Genomic DNA, 22,968 nt, shown 5'->3' on the forward strand with positions numbered 1-22,968 from the left:
TTAATGGGTGTAATCAGCCACACAAGATGAAGAGAGCTCTGCAGATTGGTTGCTAACAGTGTGAATGTACTTAACACTACTGAACAATATATTTAAAAATGGTTAAGAAGGTAAATTTTATGTTAGGTGCATTTTACAATTAAAAAACAAAAAAAGTGAATGTGCCTAAGTTTACTTGGTGATGGATAGACTGCTTTTCACCCAAAGCCAGAAATCTAAATCTTGGCACCAAATAAAACAAATTATATACTTTCTTAAAATAAACGAAGACTCACTCATTTTAGATGAAATAACGAGCTACTATTTAGTGAATGCCTTCTAAGTACTATGCTTTTTTATAAAAAGAAATATTACCTTTAATTCTTATAAGGCAGAGAATATCTCTATTTTATAAATGAGGAAACTGAAGCTCTTATAACCTTCAGTACGTCTGACTTGTTAATATGCTGTTAATGTGTAATTCATTACAGGAGACCCTTATATGTGAATTTCTCTCTATGTTCTAACATTTGCTAAATACTTTTATACCAGATACTGTGCTAAATGTTTTATATGTATCAGCTCAGATATACCTGCAAATTATTCTATGAAGTAGACACCATTCTTTGTCCTACTTATAGATGAGGCATGAAGAAGTTAATTAATTTTCTCAAGGTTCCATAGGTAGTAAGTGGCTGAGCAGGATCTTAAACTGAGAGTCTGATTCAAGAGTTTGTGGTCTACCGAGCATTATGGTTCAGCATATGGCTTTTTTCTGCTAGAGTAGATAGCTTTTGAAATAGCAATGACTCCCACAAACTAATGACAAGGGCAACCTGAATGCATATAAAAATAGCATTTATTAACTTAGGTTGTACCATTTACTGATTTAGTCAAACCAAGAAACTTACACAAAAACCCTAAGTAAAATCCCTAAGACCTCCATTTAGATCTGAATTTTATATTCTCGATAGGTCAGAAGATGGTCTTTTGCTTAAAACAAAAGACTAAAATGGCTCCACTTTGAAGGAATGCAGACCTGTGGGGAGCCAAAGTCATGCCAATCAGGCACTGTGACCGACCTAATGAATTTGTTGCCCATGTCACTGGCCAGCTTGCTGCCAAGAACTCAGCCCCAGCACTGGCTTCTTTGATATTAAGGCAATAGTCTTTGGATCCTTGTTATAAAAGTTCAAACAAAATTCCAAAGCCCTCACATCTTCGTTGAAGTTGCAGATGAACTATTAGTTTGCAGCCTATGGCAGTCTGGAAGCTGAAATCACTCTGCTGTAACCTTTTGTGCTTTGGCAGCATTTTCCAAAATCTTCCTTTTCCACTCTTCATAATCCTGTGTCAGATCTTCATCTTTTTGTAGTTTATGTGATCTGTCTATTGCCTTCTCTGTTTCTATGAAAGAAAATTTTTAAGTGTTTGAAAATTCTTACAAGAAAAAAGTAAACTTGTTTCAAAGATCTTATTAAGTAAAAATATGGAATATAATGCTGAAAAGTGGAATGAGCAGCTAACACATTAGGTTTTTGCTTATACTCCAAGCACTCCACATCTTTAAAATAGTTAACATTTATCAAACATTTAGCTTGTGCTTCAAGGCACTAAACCAAGCACTTCAATGACATTATCTCATTCAACCCCCACCACAATTCTATGAAGTGGGTGCTAATATTAACCACAACAGAAGAAAATTGAGGCTTACAGAAATTAAGTGACTTTTCTAAAGTTCTAGAGCCAGTGGGTGTTAAAGTAGAATTTGAACCTAAGCAGTTTGGCTTCAGATAGGTTCTTACACAACATTTCGATTAACTTCTTTAAATGACTGCTTGGAAAAGTGGTCTTATCAAATAAATAATTGTTAGGATTTATTTAAAATCTGACTCATCAGGCAAGCAGCTAAAGCAGCACAGGACTATTCACTGCATTAAACTTACTATACACTAATCCCACTGTACTAATTTCAAAGTTTGTCCAATGTTAATACAACTTACCCTTTGCTGGAGGTTCAACCATTGTCTTCTTTTTTTTCTGTGGTGGAGTAGTTGAATCTCCAGCCTCTCCTTTAAGGGAAAAAAACATGTGTTAGTAGGGTTAAATTTCCTCCTATTCTCAATTTTAGTAGTTGGGCACATTTTGGATCACAAATAAAAATTAGACACTTTGACCAAATACTATGATAAGAAGAAGGCAAATGATCTTGCCCTCTTCTTTTCTTTGGTTTCTCTTGTCAGACTTGAGAATTTTTTCTATTCTAGCTTATGTATATGGAGGCTGACATTTAACAGTGGAGCATGTTAATAGAGAATCTCTTTTTAAGGCATGGAGTCATATAATCAGTTGTTTTATTTACTTATTTATTTTTCTTAAACAGTTTATTGTCAAGTTGGTTTCCATATAACACCCAGTGCTCATGCCCACAAGTGCCTTCTTCCATGCCCATCACCTCCTTCCCCTTTTCCCCACCCCCATCAGCTCTCAATTTGTTCTCAGCATTCAAGAGTCTCTCATGCTTTGCCTCCCTCCCTCTCCCCAACTATTTTTCCCCTTCTTCTCCCCCATGATCCTCCGTTAAGTTCCTCCTCATCCATCTATACGTGCATGGTATCTGTCATTCTCTGCCATAGTCAGTTTTAAAGGTTATTAAGCTACTTTATTTGAAAAAAAAATCCTCACTAAAAACTTACCTGGTCCACATTAAATATAGAATTCGGAAAGCAGCCATTTTGCAAGTTTGAAAATATTAGGCTTTTACCAGCAGGTTTACATTTTCAAGTAACACATTCTTGAAATATGGAATGAATACTCACTGTCAGCCTGCTGCCCAATCTTCTCTAATTGTTTACATAGTCGATCAAATATAGGTTTTTTTACACCAGATGTGGCTACCATTTTAGTTTTATCCACCTTTAACTTTAGAATCCTATAAAAGAATTTAATAAATTATTATTTTTAAGATCCATATAGCTATCTCTCTGGCCAACCATATTATCAACTTATTTCCTTTCCACTCATGCTTTATGTTTAGTTTTCTCATTCTTCCAAACATGTATTATTAGCTATAATCATGTAAATTTGCCTTTTAAGACTACTTATTTGTTTATTAGACTAACAGTTAAAATCTAATGGGATTGTTATGTAACAATAGGGGTACACAGAAGACATTCATCTAGTGCTTCATGCCTTGAAGAACGCTCAGTAATCTCAGATGTTACTAATTTGCTAAATGACAATCATGGCATTTTTAAGTGTTCAACTCACTTTAACCCATGATATTTATGTTTATACTACAGGAATGTAAACCACTTTCATCTCTCAAAGTCCCTCCTAATTACCAGTCCACAACAACTACTAATGAAATACACAAAACAGACTTATTTAGGATAACAAATCTAGTCAAACTTTTGTTTGCTCTGTGTAATTTGGTTTCAAAAGTGGGGTTACTTGTCACTACTGTTTTTTGCAACAGCAGCCATGCTCCTTCTCCACATACATATATCTTTGTTGAATCAAAGGGACATTTTCTGTGAATGCCAATTAATCGTCCTAGGTGTGTAGCTAATAGAACTAAACAACCAAAATTAGAGGCTGGGTTGTAAGAAACCCAGTCTTTACGGGACAACTATATTTTGTTTTATTAGGAGTTTCCCAGCAAGATGAAATAAGACAACTTTAGACAAAGATAACAATTAGGAATATTTCCAAGGTACCATTTCAGTTAACCCCAAATTTTAAGATTCAGATGTAAAAATTTATCATTGGTATTTTCTAAATTATTTGAAAAACAGCTGCAATTGGTACCTAAAAAAGATATGACTGGAATAATCACAAACTAGTTTTAATGACAGATTTCATCATTTATAAAAGGTAGATAGACCCTGGGTGTGCCTGGCTGGCTAAGTCAGAAGAGCATGGGACTCTTGGATCTTGAGATTTTGAGTTCGAGCTGCATATTGGGGCTTAAAAGGCACACTTACTTGCATGCTGAAAGTAGTGCAGCAGTGGTGAAAAGTGGCCTGGATAAGTCGAGATCCAACCGCTGTGTTTGTGGAAGACTGGACTCATAGCTAAGGGAAAGTAGTGTTTGAAGAATTATTTGTTAAAAAATTATTTCAAAGGGACTGAAAATGCATATCAGAACTTATTAGGCTATTTAAACACATGAGCTATGCATTATGTCACCTTGCCATATTATTTTTTTAAGACTGAAAATAACACATTGGGTAATTCTGCCTTATGTAACAGTATAAATTTTCAATTAAGGTTCTTTATGCTTCATACCTTTGCAGTATCTTTGAAGCCATGTTCACTGCCTCTGTACAGCTAAATTGTACAGCTAGATCTCTTATTCCAATATTTGAATTCAGGCCCAGTAAACACTCAAAAGATTTAAGACAGCTCTGATACATCTTCTTATTCAAGCCAGAAAGTTTAATTAAATAAACCTTTAAAAGAAAAAACGCATGAATCACAAAAATTATCATAATCATTCGATATACTGGTGACCTTAAACATTTGTTTGGTAGATCACCTTTTCAAAATTAATTAATTCTGTGACAACAGACTATCTAAATATTTAGCTTCATTTAGTCAACTCAGTAATCATGTCAGGCAGAGGTAAGTACTGCTCTCAAGGAGCTCAACACTTTAGAAAGACAGTCATGCATAGGCACAGATGATTTTAAAAAACATAGTGTTACTACTATAAAAAAAAACACAGGAAACACATATATGGTCACCTGTTTTTCAACAAAAGTGCCAATGTGCAATTTTCTGGTAAAAGGACTGAGGGACGTAGTGGGAAGGATGATTGTGTGGAGGAGGGAAAGGGAGAGGAGAGGGTAACTGGGAAACAGGAGGATCAACAACCAACTACACCTGGGAGAGTCAAGGAACGCTTCATGAAGGATGTAATAGCAAGGCAGCGTCATGTAAGACCTTGCCAGAAAAAAATGCAGGTTAAAAAAAAAAAGTGGTTGCTTTATAAAGCTGTAAGTCATTAAAGTGCATAATCTTAAGTAAATAGTGTAGCTTGAGGTTAGTGTTCAAGAGAGGCTGGAGAGTTTGACAGTAAGGGGAGCCAACCCATAGGGAGCCAATGCCACCATTTCATGACTATATCATTATATGATATGTACTGTGTTAAGTGTGTTACATGCATATATGGTTTAATCCTCACAAAAATTCAGTGAAATGGATATTCTTATCCCCATTACATGAATGAGGAAACTGGAGGCTCACCAGTAACTGGTGGTATTGAGATTTAGTCTCAACATCTAACTCTTCCTGACTCCTAGCTTGTGCTCTCAACCACTGTGATACTGGAAAAACACACATTAGGTTTTAAAGCATGCGTTTTAGGAGGATGCTAGCAGCTGCATGAAAGATGGTCTTAAGTAAAGAAAAAGGAAGCTAAGGAAACCAGATGGTAAAGAGTAAGGGGGCGCCTGGGTGGCTCAGTAGGTTAAGCATCCGACTCAGGGCATGATCTCACAGTTTGTGGGTTTAAGCCCCGGGTCGGGCTCTGTGCTCACAGCTCAGAGCCTGGAGCCTGTTTCAGATTCTGTGTCTCCCTCTCTCTCTGACCCTCCCCTGCTCACGCTGTCTCTTTTTCTAAGAAATAAATAAAACATCAAAAAAAGANCATCAAAAAAAAAAAAAAAAAAAAGAGTAAAGGATATTTTCTCCAACTTGACAAAAATGGTCTTAAAGTTTATCTAGAATAATCTTGTATAATAGCCAGGAAAATTCTGAAACAGAAGAGTTTAGAGTGTACTCTCTCCAGTCAGAAATTAAAACATATGGTTACGTTTCAGTGTTGCAGAGGATTACTTAGACATTTAATGGAACCTACTTACCCTGTCCAAGGGGCACTTCATACAGGAAGCTGCAAGATCCAGGCACATGACCGCATTGCTGGTTTCTGTGGTATGTGCGGACAGGCCATTGCAGTTCACCTGGGACAGTCGCAAGTACTCCTCTGCTTTCCTGGTTGTAAGGGCAACATGTTCACTAAAACTCTTTTCCAGAAGTTTGCCCAACACTTTGGTAAACAATAAATACAGTCTGGTGGACTTCATTCTGGGCCTAACTCCCATGCAAGTTTATGCGGGGGTGGGAGACAAGGTTCTGTAAGACCAAACCAGCCCTGACTTCAGACACCACTGTACTGAGTATTTCCAGCAAAAGTAAGTTCTTCAATTTCTTAAAAACAAACAAAACCCTCCAATTTCTTTCGTCCTTCCATTACTGGGACAAATATGAACTATTACAGAGACCGGCAGTTATACCAAGGTTCCTTCTTTTCACCCCTTCCTCTATATCAGTGATTCTCCAACTTTCACGTACAAGACAATCACCTTGGGGCTTGTGAAAACAGATTGCTGGGCCCCATCCTCAGAGTTTCTGATAATAGGCCTGAACAGGGACCCAAGAATTTGCATTTCGTAGGAGTGCCAAGATGATACTGATGTTGCTGGTCCAGGAACCACACTCTGAGAATGTCTAAACGATTACTGATTTCAGAAGGTCTTACTTCAACTCTTTTAAGAACTGCTTTCCTTTCCCTCCCTCAACTGACCGCCAAAGGTGTCGGGCCTTGTCTTGCTCTCCATGCTTCCGCCACCAACAGCTTTATTTCTAATCCTGGATTGTACAAAGTGATTTTTTTGTGCTGCTCTTCCCACATCCTCCCATGGCTGGCACTTTCTATCAGTCTGGTCTCAGCAAAAATGGCAGCCCCTCCAAGGCCTTTTTGGGATTTTTTTTTTTTTTAAATCAAAAGCAGCAGCTAGGGCATGCTCTGTGCTCCTCCCCACCCCCGTGTGCCCGCATATCCTCCAGTTTAGTTTTCTCCCAGTTCTGTCATAGACAGACCTCCATGGAAGTCTGTGTGGCTCACCTCAATAAATACCTACGGAACGACGTAAGTTCTCCGGCTTTCCCCTTCCCACAAAGCCAGCTGTTTCTAAAGACATCTACAATCTTCCCTTCTTGCCGGCTCATAAAAGCTCACCGCTGGGAAGTTTTTCCTGCGATAGGGCCTAATCCTACCCAGCTCCGGCGTCCCCACTCCCCTTCACTCCAGCGCCGCCCGACTTGCGGGAATGACTCGGGACTCGCCTGAGGGGAGTCCAAGGCCCGCTGAGGCGTGCACGGCCAAACCCACCTTAGCACATCTGGCTCAGCAATACCCAAACGCGGTGCTAAACGCCTGATCAGCCCGGACTCCATGGCGCCAACTACTCTCGCGAACAGCTGCGACACAACGAAATCCGCGCGCAAACGCCGCGCCCGCCAGTGAGGTCCAGGCCCCACCCCTCTACTGAATCTGGATTGGTTGGGACAAGATGTTGAGCCCGTTCCACAAATCAAGCCTAGTCTTCCTTTTGCGCAAGCGCAACGAGATTGCACGCCCCCGGACAGGTGATCTTGGACCGGCAGCTCCCCCTCCTTACATTCCTCGTGTCTTGACAAACTACTCAAATGATGCCTTTACTTCCTGCTGTCTCCTTCCTGCAGCCGAGAGATTCCCCGCTATCGTGCACCTCCCCGCCCCTTCTCATACACTGTGGAGGGACTGGCTGGAACCCAAGTCCGTCAGTCCACGGATAAGTGGCAAGAGCCAATAAACACGCGAGACTTGAGTTCCTAGAAGAGGGCCAATCGACGAGCCGCCTTCAGGGCCTGAGGGCGGGGCTAAGGAGGGCGGGGTTTGGAGAGGCCGCAGCGTCACCTGACCGCAGGAGGCTTCGCGCGGGGTTGGTGCTGCTTGCTGCAGGCTTTGGGGAGTCGCCATGGTAAGTGTTGAGGGGCGACGGGCCCCGGGCCGACCCTTCTTTGAATCCCTGCGCTCTCCTACCGCCCTGGAGCCCTGCGGGCGGAGTTGGTGTCCTGCAGCCCGATCGGGGCTAAGACCAGCCCGGCTTGGCCTGCGGGATGAGGACAGGCCGGGGAAGGCCGCAGGCGGCCAGATCCGAGACGGGGTGGGCGGCGGCTACTGATCGCGACTCTTCCTCTGGATGGGGTGGCCTTTCCGGGGAGGTGACTCGGCCTGTGGGCTCTGAGGTCCATGGAGGCCTGCCCACACCTCTGAGTGGAGTAGTCCTCCATCGCTCTTTGAGGGGAGTACCTGGTGTGAGCGTCAGGCTGGGTCGGGGGCATGCGGAGGGCGGGAGACTCAGAGGTGGCTTAGGGATCCGCCCAGAGGTTGTTCTGTCGCTGGCGTGCGTTTCCACCTTTGTGCCTGGTAGTCCCCACGCCCTTTTGTACTAGAAATACCTACTGGAGGGGCCAAATGGTGCCCTGGCTTTTTTCGACCTCATAGCCCCCTTCCACTGCAGTGTTTGTCAGCGAATTCTAGGGACTCACTTACGTGAATTTCTTGGAAGGACTCCTGCTGTCTTGTATCCATTAATTCGGAGAGAAAGGAGACTTCTTGTTTCCTTTAATGTTTGTTCATTGGGCACCTTGGCCCTCTTACATGCTTCCTCATTGATAAAATCCAAGTATTTTATTTGCTGGAAGTAGGCGTTCATTCTCGTTAGCGCTTCTTCGTGATGGCAGCAAATCGTGGTGTGGCTATTGGCCTGTAAACTTGAACTTCCTCAAAATGTAAATCCATGTGCCTGGTTTCCACAAAGGCAAGTTGACACTTGCATTTTATTAGCTTTTGACATAGTCTGCAGTGTATAAACAATATTTTTGGGTGTTGATGTATTCTATGTTAATTTTAATGATCTCATTATTCACTCCATGTAGACAGGCTTCTATAAACCTGTAAGCCTGGAAACAGACTTCATTTTAAATGTATTAATGCCAGAAAGCAGGATTAAATGTTTGACATATACTACTTTCATATAATATATTGCACTACAAGATGATTTTATTTCTCAGATTTTTTACAACAGAGAGCTGATATAAGGAGATGTAAAAATTTAATGAGGATGTGTCAGTTTCTCAACATTTATGTATTGATGTTTACAGTGTTTTGTAATGGAAAGCACTTAATTAAGGATCTGATGTACACTCCAGTTCTGTACTAGGTGAACCAGTTTGGAGCAGTGAACTGGACACACAGTCCTGTCCTCATGGACATTTTTGGGAAAGGAAACTTGGGTATCAATCTTTTCACAGTCAGTGTTTCTATGAAATGGGCGAGTCATTCATTCTTCTTTGAGTCTCAGTGAAAACAACTGTTGTCTTCTTTGGCTCTTGTCAGACCTAAAATTCTGGGATCCAGTTCAGTTCAAGCATTTGAATGCCTTCTAATGTCATGAACTGTGCTAGGCACTGGAAACAAACATGGTCCTTGCTGTCCAAGAGCTTAAGGAGTGTCTAACAGGGAAGATATGCTTATGGAACTTAGTGTAATATTAAGTCTTGCTTTAGTAGCACTGTCAACTCAGTGTTGTGGGGTCATGGAGGGAGAGAATTCTGCTTCAGAGACTGAAAAAGACTACAGAAAATGACATGTGAACTGAGACAGAAATTCTCCGGGTGGAGAAGAAAGAGCATTGCCAACAGGTGAAGCTGAGAGAAGTGAATGCTCATGGTGTTTACCAACAGAGAATTCCTGGAGAAATTTATGGGTAAATGAAGTTGGAGCCAGTTTAGTGTTCAGATTATATTTTGAGGTTCCCAAGCCCTCATCATCCTTAATGCTCCCTATTTCAGTTGTAATTTTTGTGGAAGGGAAGGGAAGAAAGCAAAAGAAAATACAAAATACAAAACTTTTGATTCTGACAAAAATAAAATAGCGCTTTCATTAAATATGATGAAATTCTATATCTTTGTGAGTGGTTATTTTCATTTTATAGTTGATATGCATTGTGTTAGGATTACATCTACAGTATATCAGTGAAGAGATGGACCAATAAATAAGTGGCTAGGATGGGTGGAGATAATTGCTTTTATCTAAGGGGGAGGGTACAATAATAATAACACTTAAAAAGTGCTTATTACTAAGTGGTAGGCATGTTCTGAGCTCTATCTGTGTCATTTCATTTATTCCTCTTAATAGTGTAAGTACGCTTACTGTTTCTGTTTGATAGAAGAGGAAATGAATGCATGTTGTTTGAATGGAGAGTAGTTTTATAAGTGATTCGTTCATAATGGATCATTTTCTCTGTCTTTCTCTGAACCTTGTAATTGTATAGACTTAGGAGGACTGTTTGGCCTGGGTCTCAAGCTAAAGTGAGGTTAATCACAAATGTAATTTGATCTTGATTCTTTAGTGTTTCCATTTTTCTCTGACCCATCTAACTGCTAAGTATAAAGTCATTTGTAAATGGGTAACCACTTCGATAAGTGAGAAGACATTGATTACCTGGCTCATGTTTAATGAGAGCGTGTTCATAACAGTTCTTACTGTTCTTATCCTATGTGACACTTCCCAGGGAGGGCATCAAGACACTCCCTTGGAAAAGCCGTATAGTGGCTTCATTTGTATAATAACTACATTGTCCTGGGAGTAATATCTAAAAATGCATTTCTTTATTATAGCTTTAGTTCTTCATTTGTAGTCTACTTCATAATAAGCCTGTAATTTTCTACGTTTTGTGTTTATGTTTCTATTTCTATTTTAAACCCAGTTGATACAAAATAGAAGAATTTTGCTAAAGTTTTATTTATTTATAGATCACTGAATCTATTTAGTTCTATACAAATATTTTTACAATTGTTTGTAGTCTCTTTGTAACCAGTTTTATTTGCTATATTAAGGTAATTTTATGCAGAATAGCCAAAAGGTGGAAGCAACCCAAATATCCCATCAATAAATGAATAGATAAAATATGGTATATACATATGATGGAATATTATTTGGCTTTAAAAGGAAAGGAAACTCTGATACATGGTACAACATGATTGAACCTTGAAGACATGCTAAGTTGAAATGGCCAGAAACATAAGTGTATGATTCTACTTATATGAGGTACCTAGAGAAGTCAGACTCAAGAGAAAGTAAATGGTGGTCGCCTGGCATTGAGTGGAGAATAGGAGATTATTTTATGGGTACAGAGTTTTCCTTGGGAAACATGAAAGGATACTGGAGATGGATGGTGGTGATGACTGCAACAGTGTGAATGTACTTAATGCCACTGAACTCTACACTTAAAAATGGTTAACATGGGAAATTTTATGTTATAAATATTTTACCACAATAAAAAAATAATAAAAATTTCTTGATGTATCAATATTTATCTCTTTAGTTGGTCATCTGAATGAAACCTGTTGATTTTAATAATTGTTAAATCTATTCCATCTAGAGATAAAGAGCAAAAAAAAATCCAAACCATAGTTTGATGTCACTGAAGTTCTCAGAGGACTAGCCCACGATGAATAGTGAATTTCATTAAGTCAGAATCCTCAGATGCTGTGTTGTTTTTGCCTCTGAGATGAACATTTTAACACTAATAGTTCTTCTGTGTAAATTAATGTTCCCTTTAAGTTTAGTTTAAGAGACGTAACTTTTTCTTTGAAATTTGTGTATGCTTGTGAAGAAGTGTGGTCATAGGGAAGCACAGGTTACTAGAGTTTGCCATAGGAAAAAAATAGAGAGCTTGGCATTTATTATTAATTTTTCTCCTTTTTACAAAATTAGACCAAGAGAAAACATTTACATTTTTATAAGTGATTATAATTCAAAAATGGGTTTTATGTGGTTTTTGTTACTCTCGAATTCAGTGTTACTTTGATTGTTATATATTGGAACAGACCAGATTTAACTTTCATATTTATATGTCAGTCTTCGCTGCCTTCCTCTCCATCTCATTGTGTAAGAGGCATTTTATCTTTGGTTATTTTTTTTAATAAAGTGAAATTTATATAACATAAGATTAGCCATTTTAAAGTGAATAGTTTAGTGACATTAGTATATTTGCAGATGTTTTGCAGCTATTTCTGTCCAGTTCCAAAACATTTTTATCACTCAAGGGAAACCCTGTACTCATTAAGCAGTTATTCCCCCACTCTCTTCTGGTAAGCACCAGTGTATTTTCTTTCTTTCTTTCTTTTGTTTTTTTTTTTAATGTTTTATTTATTTCTAGGAGAGAGAGAGAGAGACAGCGTGAGCAGGGGGGGTCAGAGAGAGAGGGAGTCACAGACTGAAACAGGCTCCAGGCTCTGAGCTGGCAGTCAGCACAGAGCCCGACGCGGGGCTCGAACCCACGAACCGCGAGATCATGACCTAAGCGAAAGTCGGACGCTTAACCGACTAAGCCACCCAGGCGCCCCGCTTTCTTTCTTTTTTTTTAATGTTTGTTTATTTTTGACTGATAGAGCACAGCTGTGCACATGTGTGTGCCTGAGCGGGAGACAGGCAGAGAGAGGCAGACAGAGGATCAGAAGTGGCTCAGAGTGCCCTGTGCAGGGCTTGAACTCCCAAACCATGGGATAATGACCTGAGCCAAAATCAGAAGCTTAACCAGCTGAGCCTCCCAGGCACCTCTCTACTTTCTGTTTCTATGAATGATTTGCCTGTTCTATATATTTCATATGAATGGACTCCTATAGTATGTGATCTTTTGTGTCTGGCTTCTTTCACTTAGCAAAATGTTTTTTTAGTTTCATTCATGTCAATCACTATTCTCCACTGTCATTTCATTCATTATCAATCACTACTTTGTTCCTTTTCATGACTGAATAATATTCCAGTTTATGTATATGTGTATACCAGAACTTAACCATTCATCTGTTGATTCTTTAGTCATTTTTAATTAAATACATAACCTAAACATTCTAAAACCAGCTCATTCCTTCCTACAGTGAACATTTGTGAATGTCACATAACATAATATAAAAATGGCCATCATTTATAATTGCAATACAATGCATACTGCAATAGAGGTGTAAACACAGTGTTTATATAGCATAAAGGATGGCGTAGTTAATTCTGCTTGACAGGTTAATTTTGCAAACAGGGTTTTGCTGATAACAAAGAGAAGACTATCTACATAATATGTTGTCCATTATAACTGTAGATTTCTCTATTTGAAATGAACTTGAGAGTACTCCTTATGGTCTTCTACATCACTCACTAATAGTAATTTCAGCTGTTTTATTTCTGAGGTCTTTAATTCCTTGCTCTATATTGCCCGAGAAGGTCAGTGTTTCATAAACTGGTTTCTTGATCTAAGAATAGACTAAAATGCAGATGAAAAGTAGTATGGAGAAAAAAAGAGGCTTTTAGAGATTTGGGTTAGACTATACCTATCACAAAGACTAGATTGATTGGATGGCTGTGTTCTGGTTGGATTCAAACTAACACCACATGTTTTTTGAGGCCAGCCTGCTATAAGAATTTTGAATCAGTTTCGGAGAGAGAAGAAATTCTGTACACATTACTGTTCCCCTTTGGCATTATTATGCTATTAACTTAGGTGACTTAATATAGCTCTTGGTTTAATAGTTGTCAAAAATAGATAAATGGGTTTGAGATCTAGAACTGGAATTAGTCTATATGAAAGCCTTGGGAAAGGGCTATGGCTAGAACTAAGGAGATAAAAGATTTTTAATTTTTTTAATTTTATTTTTAAAAGTTTATTTTGAAAGAAGGAGAGTGCATGAAACGCATGGGTGCTGCAGTGGTGTGGGCAGGACAGAGGGCGGGAGGGAGGGAGAGAGAATCAATCCTGTGCAGGCTCCACCCACATGAGGCTGGATCCCTTGAACTGCAAGATTGTGACCTGAGCGGAAATCAAGGGTCAGATGCTTCACCCACTGAGCCACCCAGGACCCCCAGAAAAAACAGATTAGAAGAGAGTGCTAATGGAACATTAATGGAAATATTTTTATTTTTCAGCCTACAACACAGCAGTCACCTCAGGATGAGCAGGAAAAGCTCTTGGATGAAGCCATTCAGGCTGTGAAAGTCCAGTCATTCCAGATGAAGAGATGCCTGGTAAGAATGTCAATATGGGAGGCAAAATTGCAGTCTGTGTTTTCTAAAGTTATATAGCACCATTGCTTCTGTTATTGTCCTACCTCCCTCAAGCACTGTGTGGAGCAACTCTAACAGAGTCCTGTTTACTTGTATTTGCATTTATCATTTGGGATTGTCTGTCTTCTCTACCAGAATGGAAGCTCCAGGAGGACAAGAGACCCTATCATCTCTTTACACACAGTGTTGATCCACATACCAATATTTGACCTTAGTTACTAGCCTCATTGAGTCTATATGTCAAACCTGAGGAGTACTTGACACATAATGGGTGCTAAATAAACATTTGTTGAGCAAATATATTTAAAAGCTTTCAATTTGGATTATTCAGCTTTTTGCCTATCTTGAAGACTTTTTGTTTCTATCCTGAATAGATACATATTTTTTGCAGCAACCAACTTGAAAATTATACTTAAACCAATTTCTGTGTTTTTATATTCTAAAAGACAGGGTAGGAAGTAATCTATATAGAAACTAGATTCTCTGCATTAAAATTTATGAAATGGAACCAAATAAGCTGGTACTTCAAGTTATAAGTTGCTCTGATGATGATGATCATAATCATACCTTTGTAAAGTATCTTATAGTTTCTAAAGCTTAGAGATATGCTGTTGTAACCAATTGTATCTATTGTGTTTTTTCCTTGCAAAAAATGTGTCTTGGAATAGAGAAGATGGGTGGGTATGGAACTTGATACTGCTTGCTTCTGTTTTTTCAGAGTCTGAATATTGCTTTCTGTATCTAAAGGCATTGGTTGCAGTTATGTGTTTAGTGGACACATGGGCATTGTGAGGAGGAAAGCATACTTAAAAGGATAGTCATTTCAGACATCTCTGAAGAGTCTTTACTTGTGACAAAGCCATTGTCAGGATAATATCTTATATTAAAAGAATTAGTGTGCCAGCCCTCTTGATTGTAGGAAATGTGAATTAATGGATCTAGTTTCATAGTCACTAGGGATTGAAAAGATGAGAGTTATGCCAGGAAATTTGCAGTCCTAGTTACATATGACTTGCTAATAAGCCTTGCTGTCCTGGTGAACCATGAATCTTTTTTTTTTTTCAGGAGAGAGAAGGCAAAGTGAAACTAAACCTGTTTTGCATGAGATTAAAATATATTAAGTACTACATACTATGTAACAAATCCAAGTTAAATGTTTATTTAAATTAAGCTTACTCATCAATTCTCTTGGTATTTCTGTAGGACAAAAACAAGCTTATGGATGCTCTGAAACATGCTTCTAATATGCTTGGTGAACTCCGGACGTCTATGTTATCACCGAAGAGCTACTATGAACTTTGTATCTTTTGAATGTTGAAGATTTTCAACATACTTTTTTTCTTGATAAGGCCATATTTTGTTTGTTCCTTATTATGCTTTTCTGGCTTCACATTATTTTTCATTGTCTTAACCAAATAGTACTTCTCCATGGAAATTTTGTAAGTAAGAAAAAGAAAAACTGAATATCAGAAACCCTTTTTCTATTCTTAAACTTCTTTAAATACGTTGTTGCAATTTCCAGTCCCTTCATGAAGGATATTGAGGCTATTACGCGGTTAGTTCTTTATTGCTTAGATTTTGTTATGCAGTATTCTGAAATGGAAATGAATTCTATGCTGCGCCATTTCAAAACCCTCCAGTAGTCTGTTAGGCAGCCCTTGTTTAGACCCCTTTGCTTTACCACACATCTTTAAATTTTTTCTTTTTTTAACATCTATTTATTTTTGAGAGACAGAGTCAGAGCATGAGCAGGGGATGGGCAGAGAGAGAGGGAGACACAGAATCTTAAGCAGGCTCCAAACTCTGAGCTGTCAGCACAGAGCCTGATGCGGGGCTCAAACCCATGAACCATGAAATCATTACCTCAGCCAAAGTCAGATGCTGAACCAACTGAGCCACCCAGGTGCCCCTACCTTTATTTTATTTTTTTTCTTTAGCATTTCATTTCATTTTCTTTTTAAGTTTTTAACACCTGGTGCTCATCATGACAAGTGCCCTCCTTAATCCTTATCACCTATTTCACTCATCTTCCAATTCCTCTCCCCTCTAGTAACCATCAGTTTGTTCTCTATAGTTAAGAGTCTCTTTCTTGGTTTGTCTGTCTTTTTTCTCTTTGCTCATTTATTTTGTTTCTTAAATTCCACATATGAGTGAACAAAATCTTTTATCTAAATTTTTTTTTAATGTTTATATATTTTTGAAAGAGGGAGAGATAGAGCACGAGCAGGGTAGGGGCAGAGAGAAAGGGAGACACAGAATCTGAAGCAGTCTCCAGGCTCTGATCTGTAAGCACAGAGCCCCACACGGGGCTTGAACTCATGAACTGTGAGATCATGACCTGAGCCAAAGTCTAAGTCAGTGTTTAACTGACTAAGGCACCCAGGCGCCTCACAAAACCTTTAGAATAAAGAAAGCCCATTGAAATTGTCTTCACTTGAACACATACTTTCTTAAAGGACTGATGTTTAAAATAATCTGCCCAGTAGTTTAATGACTCCAACAAGTTAAAGAATATTGCTTAGGCTGGCTTAGCTTTATTTGAATCCTTAATCATAATAAAAAGATATGGCTATTTCTGATGAACTACACTATTTGGAGGTCTACCTGACAGATGAATTTGCTAAAGGAAGAAAAGTGGCAGATCTCTATGAACTTGTACAGTATGCTGGAAACATTATCCCAAGGCTGTAAGTAATTGAGAATCTGACGGCTTTTATAACTGCATTTTCCACTGTATGTTATAGCCTTTAAACTTTAATTTTTAAAAATTATTTTTAAGGTTTTTTAATTTCTTAACACATTGAGATTAACATTTTGGTAGATACCTGGGTTTCCTTTTTTTTTTAATGTTTTATTTATTTTGAGAGAGAGAAAGAGACAGAAAACGAGTCGAGGAGGAGCAGAGAGAGAGGAAGACACAGAATCTGAAGCAGGCTCCAGGCTCTGAGCTGTCAGCACAGATCCTGATGTAGGGCTTAAACTCACGAACCATGAGATCATGACCTGAGCTGAAGTCGGGTGCTTACCCGACTGAATCACCCATCTGCCCCCCCTCGCTTTATTTTTTTTAATATTTATTTTTGAGAGAGAGAGCACACAGATACACACACACACACACACACACACACACACAAGTGTAGGGAGGGAGGGAGACAGAATCTGAAGCAGGCTATGAGCTGTCAGCACAGAGCCTGATGTGGGGCTAGAACTCACAAACTGTGAGATAATGACCGGAGCCAAAGTTGGACACTTAAGCAACTGGGATACTCATGCACCCCTATACTCTGTTTTTGTGTTTTTTTTTTTTAAGGTTTTAGGGTATAATTAATTCTACTTTTTATATAGATAGTTGAAGAACTTTGGAAATAGAAAAGTGGACATACTGTTTTAATGTCTTGACTACAAGAAAAATTAACGATGTTTATTCTCTTCCTAATATGTTTAAAGGTGATTATGATACTCGTGTATATATATGTTTGCATGTACATATATATTTGTAAACTTATATATATACACATATANGGGCTCGAACCCACGAACCGTGAAATCATGGCCAAAGTCGGACGCTTAACCGACTGAGCTATCCCAGCGCCCCATTTATATATATTTTTTAAATGTTTATGTTTCAGAGAGATGTTTATGTGTAGGCAAGTGGGGGAGGGGCAGAGAGAGGGAGACAGAATCTAAAGCAGGCTCTGCGCTGACAGCAGAGAGCCTGATGAAGGGCTTGAACCCACAAACCATGAGATTATGACCTGAGCCAAAGTCAGACACTTAACTGACTAAGCCACCCAGGCACTGTGGTTATATTTTAAATTGGATGTTTTTTCATTGTGCAGAAGAAAAACATGGTCCCAGTCTTGCTTAACAGGTTCGTAGTCAGTATGTTTGGACATAATCAAATTCCTGATTTGGATATTTAATTATTTAATTTATTTATTTTTGGATTTTTTTTTTTTTTACATTAAATGTTTTCTCATAATCCTCCTAGTTATCTATTGATCACAGTTGGAGTTGTATACGTCAAATCATTTCCTCAGTCCAGGAAAGATATTTTGAAAGATTTGGTAGAAATGTGTCGTGGTGTGCAGCATCCCTTGAGAGGTTTATTTCTTCGGAACTATCTTCTTCAGTGTACCAGAAACATCTTACCTGATGAAGGAGAGCCAACAGAGTAAGTGATTTTCTTTCTTGATTTAGTTGTAATATTTTTTGTAAAATATGTAAGAAGTGTAGGAAAGTGTTTGGAAGAAAATAAATCTCAGTAATTCTACCCACAGCCAACTAGCCACCTGTAGCATTTCATGTATAGATTTCCCCTGTGATACAGAACTCTTGAGCATGTGTGGTGTGATGTAAAATGTACTATTATGAAACTTACGTCTGAAATATTAGAGACTGCTTTTTTCATTTAACACATTTGAGGGCATTTTTCTATTACATTAAGTGTTCTTTGAAAATGTGACCTTTTAAATTATATTTGTGATGAAATCATGAAGTATGCTTAACTTTTTCCATGAGCTAGGCTAATTTTCTTATTGTTTCTTGAGTATCTTATCAGTTTCATAAGCTAGATAACCTGGATATAAGAGACTTAAATTATCTGTGTACACAAATTACATACTAACTCCAAAACTGAAAAAACAAAAGCCTTTCAGTGAGAGCCTTGTCTTTGTGTGACCAGTATTCCAGTACCCATGTCCACTGCACATTTATTCTGCAACAAGTGTGGATGGTCAGCCAACTATGGTCTTCAACTGACTAGATGAACTATTTATGTGAAGATTCCGTAGATTGAGGAACTTAATTTCTTTTTGTTTAATCTCATTTATTTTTATTATTTTTTTATTATTATTTAGGTAATCTCTACACCCAACATGGGGCTCGAACCCATGATCCCAAGATAAAGAGTCACATGCTCTACCAACTGAGTCAGCCAGGCACCCCTTGTTTATTTATTCATTTATTTCTAAGGTGTACAGTTCAGTAGTTTTTAGTATATCTATATCAGTTCCTTTTTTTTTTTTGTAATGTTTTTATTTATTTTTGAGAGAGAGACAGAACATGAGTCGGGGAGGAGCACAGAGACAGGGAGACACAGCATCTGAAGCAAGCTCCAGGCTCTGAGCTGTCAGCACAGAGCCCAATACGGGGCCCGAACTCGTGGACCATGAGATCGTGACCGGAGCTGAAATCAGACACTCAACCGAGCCACCCAGGAGCCCCTATCAGTTCCTTTTTAAGAAAAAAGAATATAATAAAAATTTACCATGTATATGACAAAGTTAAACAGTATAGAAGAGGTAAAAACTTAAGTGTTGAGGAGATGGTTCTTTGTTTTATTATAATATGACTGTCACTTTTGAGCATTTATTTTTTTAAAGGTGTTTTTTTTTTTTTTGGAGAGAGTGAAGGATAAAAGAAATCCCAAGAGAATTGAGGTAGGCCTTGAACTCATGAACCGTGAGATCATGACCCCAACCAAAATCAAGAGTCAGATTCTTGACTAAGCCACCAAGGCATGCCAGGTTTGAGCATTTAATTAGGCAATTATTAAAATAATTTTGAAAACTATGTTCTCTATCCTAGGAGATGAAAAATAAGCAGGAAATAACATAGTCTTTTCCCTCTCAAAGCTTATATTCCAATTGGAACTGTAAAATGTTCAACAATAAGATGATATAATTAGCAGTATGGTATGTTATTAGTATCAAAGCTTTTAGGCTTTTTGAATTAATGGAGTTGTTGTAAGAACAAGTTGGCCCTGGGTAGAGTAGAGGAAAGTTTTTTGTCCCTTTATACTTATACTGTGTTCTCTCCCTGGTAGTTTTTTTCCTCTTGAGTCTATTTCCCTTGAAATTGAACACTAAGCCAACGAAGTTAAAGTATCTTATAGAAAACATTGATGTATTGATGCAATAAGGAAGTGCACAAAGGAGAGGGATAACAGTTAAGTTGGTCCTATAGCATAGTGTATATAAAGATATTTTCAACTGTTTCTTTGCAGTGAAGAAACAACTGGCGATATCAGTGATTCCATGGATTTTGTACTACTCAACTTTGCAGAGATGAACAAGCTCTGGGTGCGAATGCAACATCAGGGACATAGCCGAGATAGGGAAAAAAGAGAACGAGAAAGACAAGAACTGAGAATTTTAGTGGGAACAAATTTGGTGCGCCTCAGTCAGTTGGAAGGTGTAAATGTGGAACGTTACAAACAGGTTTATATCCTTTTGTTTGTCACTTTTTCTTATGTCGTGAGATAGAAATTGATGTCTAATTTTTAAAAATATTTTTATTAAAAAATACTACTTTGAAAACAATTTTGAAACTAAAGAGGATTTAAGTAAATTGATTTTCAGTTTGTGGATTGGAAGACCCAATATTAAGGTACCAATTTTTCTGAAATTGAGATTAACTACATTTACTCTAATATTAGAGTAAATTTACTCTAAAACTACAGAAAGATAATACAATATTGGTGGAAGGGATAAACACATAAACACATCAGTGGGGGAAATAAAACAGAGATTGATAAGCTATCTCTGTAAAGGAAGAATAGTAATATATTTTTTGATTTTGTAAGTACTAAACTCTGCAGGTGTAGTGAAAAGCAACAACAGACAATGTGGTAGTGATTTACAAAAACATATTATTGGGCTGGATTTGCTGAGTCCTGGAAAAGATAATCCAGAATGGGCTCACTTATATATGATAAATTACTTTTGATAAAAGTGTAATGGTAACCATTTCAACAAATGGTCCTGAAACAGTTGGATGTCTCTGTAGAAAAACTCAAAAATGGATCAGAGGTGTAAATATAAAACCATAAAACTTTTAAGGTGTTTTTTTTTTTTAATATTTATTTTTGAGAGATAGAGACGACAGAGTGCAAGTGGAGGAGGGGCAGAGAGAGAGGGAGACACAGAATCTGAAGCAGGCTCCAGGCTCTGAGCTGTCAGCACAGAGCCTGACACAGGGCTCGAACTCACAAACCTGAGCCGAAGTCGAACACTTAACTGACTGAGCCTCCGAGGTGCTGCAAAACTATAAAATTTTTAAAAGAAAATGCAAAAAAATCTTCCAGATCTGCTTCACCCAGCATATTTTCTATTCAGTGATATAAAGCATATTTTATTCTATATTATTACAAAAAAAAAAACAGAAATGTATAAACACATCAAAAGGAAATGTTGATGCTTTCTAACATTTGTATAAATAGAATTCAGTGCAAGCTACGAAAATTCTGTTGGGCCACTATAGTTTTAGTATTCCTATTTTAATACATTTGTTTACCACTTGTTTATGTATATGTAGGTGACGTTACTTGAGCTTAAATGTACTTTACTGAGCAAAGTTTAAAAAACAAAGTATATTTTATTTTATGATAAAGGGCCTTTAACCTCATGGTCAAATACTAATATTATATTTGCTGAGACAAGATTTGAAATTGTATCAAGAGTTTTATTTTTCTGACATTTAAAGTTTTCATAATAAAGGTAAAACTTAAGTAATGGTGCTACTTCATTTTTTAAGTATTTCTGTATAAATAAAATATTGAAGAAAATCTAAAAAAAAAAAAGAAAATGCAAAAGAAATCTTTACAATGTTGAATTACACAGAGATTTCTTAGGACGCAAAGGGCACAAATTATATAAGAGAAAAAAATTGATAAAATGAACTTCATCTGAAATGACTTACTTAATAGAAGCCCAAAATTTTTTGCTTAAATTTTTATTTAAAAATTATTCTGTAGACGTGGTATCTACATATGTATGTATGTATATACATACATATATACAATGGACTATTACCCAGCATTCAAAAAGAATGAAATCTTGCCATTTGCAACTACGTGGATGGAACTAGAGGGTATCATGCTAAGTGAAATTAGTCAGAGAAAGACAGTATCATAGGACTTCACTCATATGACGACTTTAAGATGCAAAACATAAGGGAAGGGAAGCAAAATAATATAAAAACAGGGAGGGGGGCAAAAACGTGAGAGACTCTTAAATATGGAGAACAAACAGGGTTGCTGGAGTGGTTGTGGGAGGAGGGATGGACTAAATGGGTAAGGAGCATTAAGGAATCTACTCTTGAAATCATTGTTGCACTATATGCTAACTAACTAGGATGTAAACTTAAAAACTTCTTCTGTAAAATGTTAAAAGTTTAACTGAAATATGGGTAATAGAAATCCAAAGTAAGATTTTCAAATTAATAGTTTATGTTATAGAGGAGTGGTTTAGGATTTAAAAATAATGTTTTTTTTAACTCTTTCTCTTTTAGATTGTTTTGACTGGGATATTGGAGCAAGTTGTGAATTGTAGAGATGCTTTGGCTCAAGAATATCTCATGGAGTGTATTATTCAGGTAAGTGAGAACATTTCACTTTTTAAAAGGACTCATTTTGTTTTTCATTAATTTTCACTGTTTTGAAAAAAATCTTGATAGAATATAAGCTGGCCTGAGTAAGGATTTTCTCTTACTGATAACTTGGCCTTTGTATTGATGTTTTTTTCCCCAAAAATGTAGGAAAGGATAGTTTTCATGCCCTCTAGTTCTCATTAGTTTTAGTTTAATTGTAGATGTACTTTGGTTATTGGAATATTTCTGTCTGGCTTTATGTTTAAAGAGGCTCAAAAGTAATGCATTTGAATTTAGTTGTATAAGATTAAAACGATTGTTTTCACAAATATGACCTTTGCCATAAGTCCAGAATATAATGTGAAATACTTTTACTTGTATCAATCAATTATTATTTGATTTTCAGGTTTTCCCTGATGAATTCCACCTTCAAACTTTGAATCCTTTTCTCCGGGCCTGTGCTGAGTTACACCAAAATGTAAATGTGAAAAACATAATCATTGCTTTAATTGATAGGTAAGCATTTCCAATACTGGAGGGCAGTGTTCTGACTTGGGACAATGAATTTAAAACATTTTTGTAATTTACTTATTTCTGTTACATCTTTATTAACAGTTTAGTTCTGTAAGTACGATTATCTACCAGGTGCTTGCCGAGCTTAGGCATGAAAG

The 22,968-nt window shown here is 37.5% G+C and overlaps 2 protein-coding genes across 2 annotated transcripts in view; one reads left to right on the top strand and one right to left on the bottom strand.

Moving 5' to 3' along the window:
* Positions 1 to 820: 820 nt before the first annotated feature.
* Positions 821 to 7,317, bottom strand: ORC6 (origin recognition complex subunit 6). The gene is made up of 7 exons (XM_077751275.1): positions 7,157 to 7,317; positions 5,847 to 5,976; positions 4,270 to 4,433; positions 3,966 to 4,055; positions 2,799 to 2,911; positions 1,983 to 2,051; positions 821 to 1,386 (listed from the first exon to the last, which is right to left on the bottom strand). Exons 1-7 carry the CDS (start codon positions 7,219 to 7,221, stop codon positions 1,259 to 1,261), a joined length of 759 nt encoding a protein of 252 aa, XP_077607401.1. The 5' UTR covers positions 7,222 to 7,317; the 3' UTR covers positions 821 to 1,258.
* Positions 7,318 to 7,711: 394 nt separating this feature from the next.
* Positions 7,712 to 22,968, top strand: part of VPS35 (VPS35 retromer complex component) — a 28,750-nt gene continuing 13,493 nt past the window's right edge. The window contains exons 1-8 of the mRNA XM_077751276.1: positions 7,712 to 7,787; positions 13,790 to 13,888; positions 15,131 to 15,227; positions 16,491 to 16,614; positions 17,919 to 18,101; positions 19,935 to 20,148; positions 22,220 to 22,303; positions 22,704 to 22,813. Of these exons, the coding sequence (XP_077607402.1) occupies positions 7,785 to 7,787; positions 13,790 to 13,888; positions 15,131 to 15,227; positions 16,491 to 16,614; positions 17,919 to 18,101; positions 19,935 to 20,148; positions 22,220 to 22,303; positions 22,704 to 22,813 (914 nt within the window). The 5' untranslated portion in view covers positions 7,712 to 7,784. The remainder of the gene's footprint in view (positions 7,788 to 13,789; positions 13,889 to 15,130; positions 15,228 to 16,490; positions 16,615 to 17,918; positions 18,102 to 19,934; positions 20,149 to 22,219; positions 22,304 to 22,703; positions 22,814 to 22,968) is intronic.

The sequence above is a fragment of the Crocuta crocuta genome, unplaced genomic scaffold (assembly GCF_008692635.1).
Source record: "Crocuta crocuta isolate KB4526 unplaced genomic scaffold, BGI_CrCroc_1.0 scaffold124, whole genome shotgun sequence".
Classification (NCBI taxonomy): domain Eukaryota; kingdom Metazoa; phylum Chordata; class Mammalia; order Carnivora; family Hyaenidae; genus Crocuta; species Crocuta crocuta.

Coding starts and splice junctions, on each gene's coding strand:
- ORC6 (XM_077751275.1), bottom strand. CDS start 7,221: ATGGAGTCCGGGCTGATCAGGCGTTTAGCACCGCGTTTGGGTATTGCT. Junction 5,977..7,156: donor GCTGAGCCAGATGTGCTAAG/GTGGGTTTGGCC, acceptor CCTTACAACCAG/GAAAGCAGAGGAGTACTTGC. Junction 4,056..4,269: donor GCTTCAAAGATACTGCAAAG/GTATGAAGCATA, acceptor ACTTTCCCTTAG/CTATGAGTCCAGTCTTCCAC.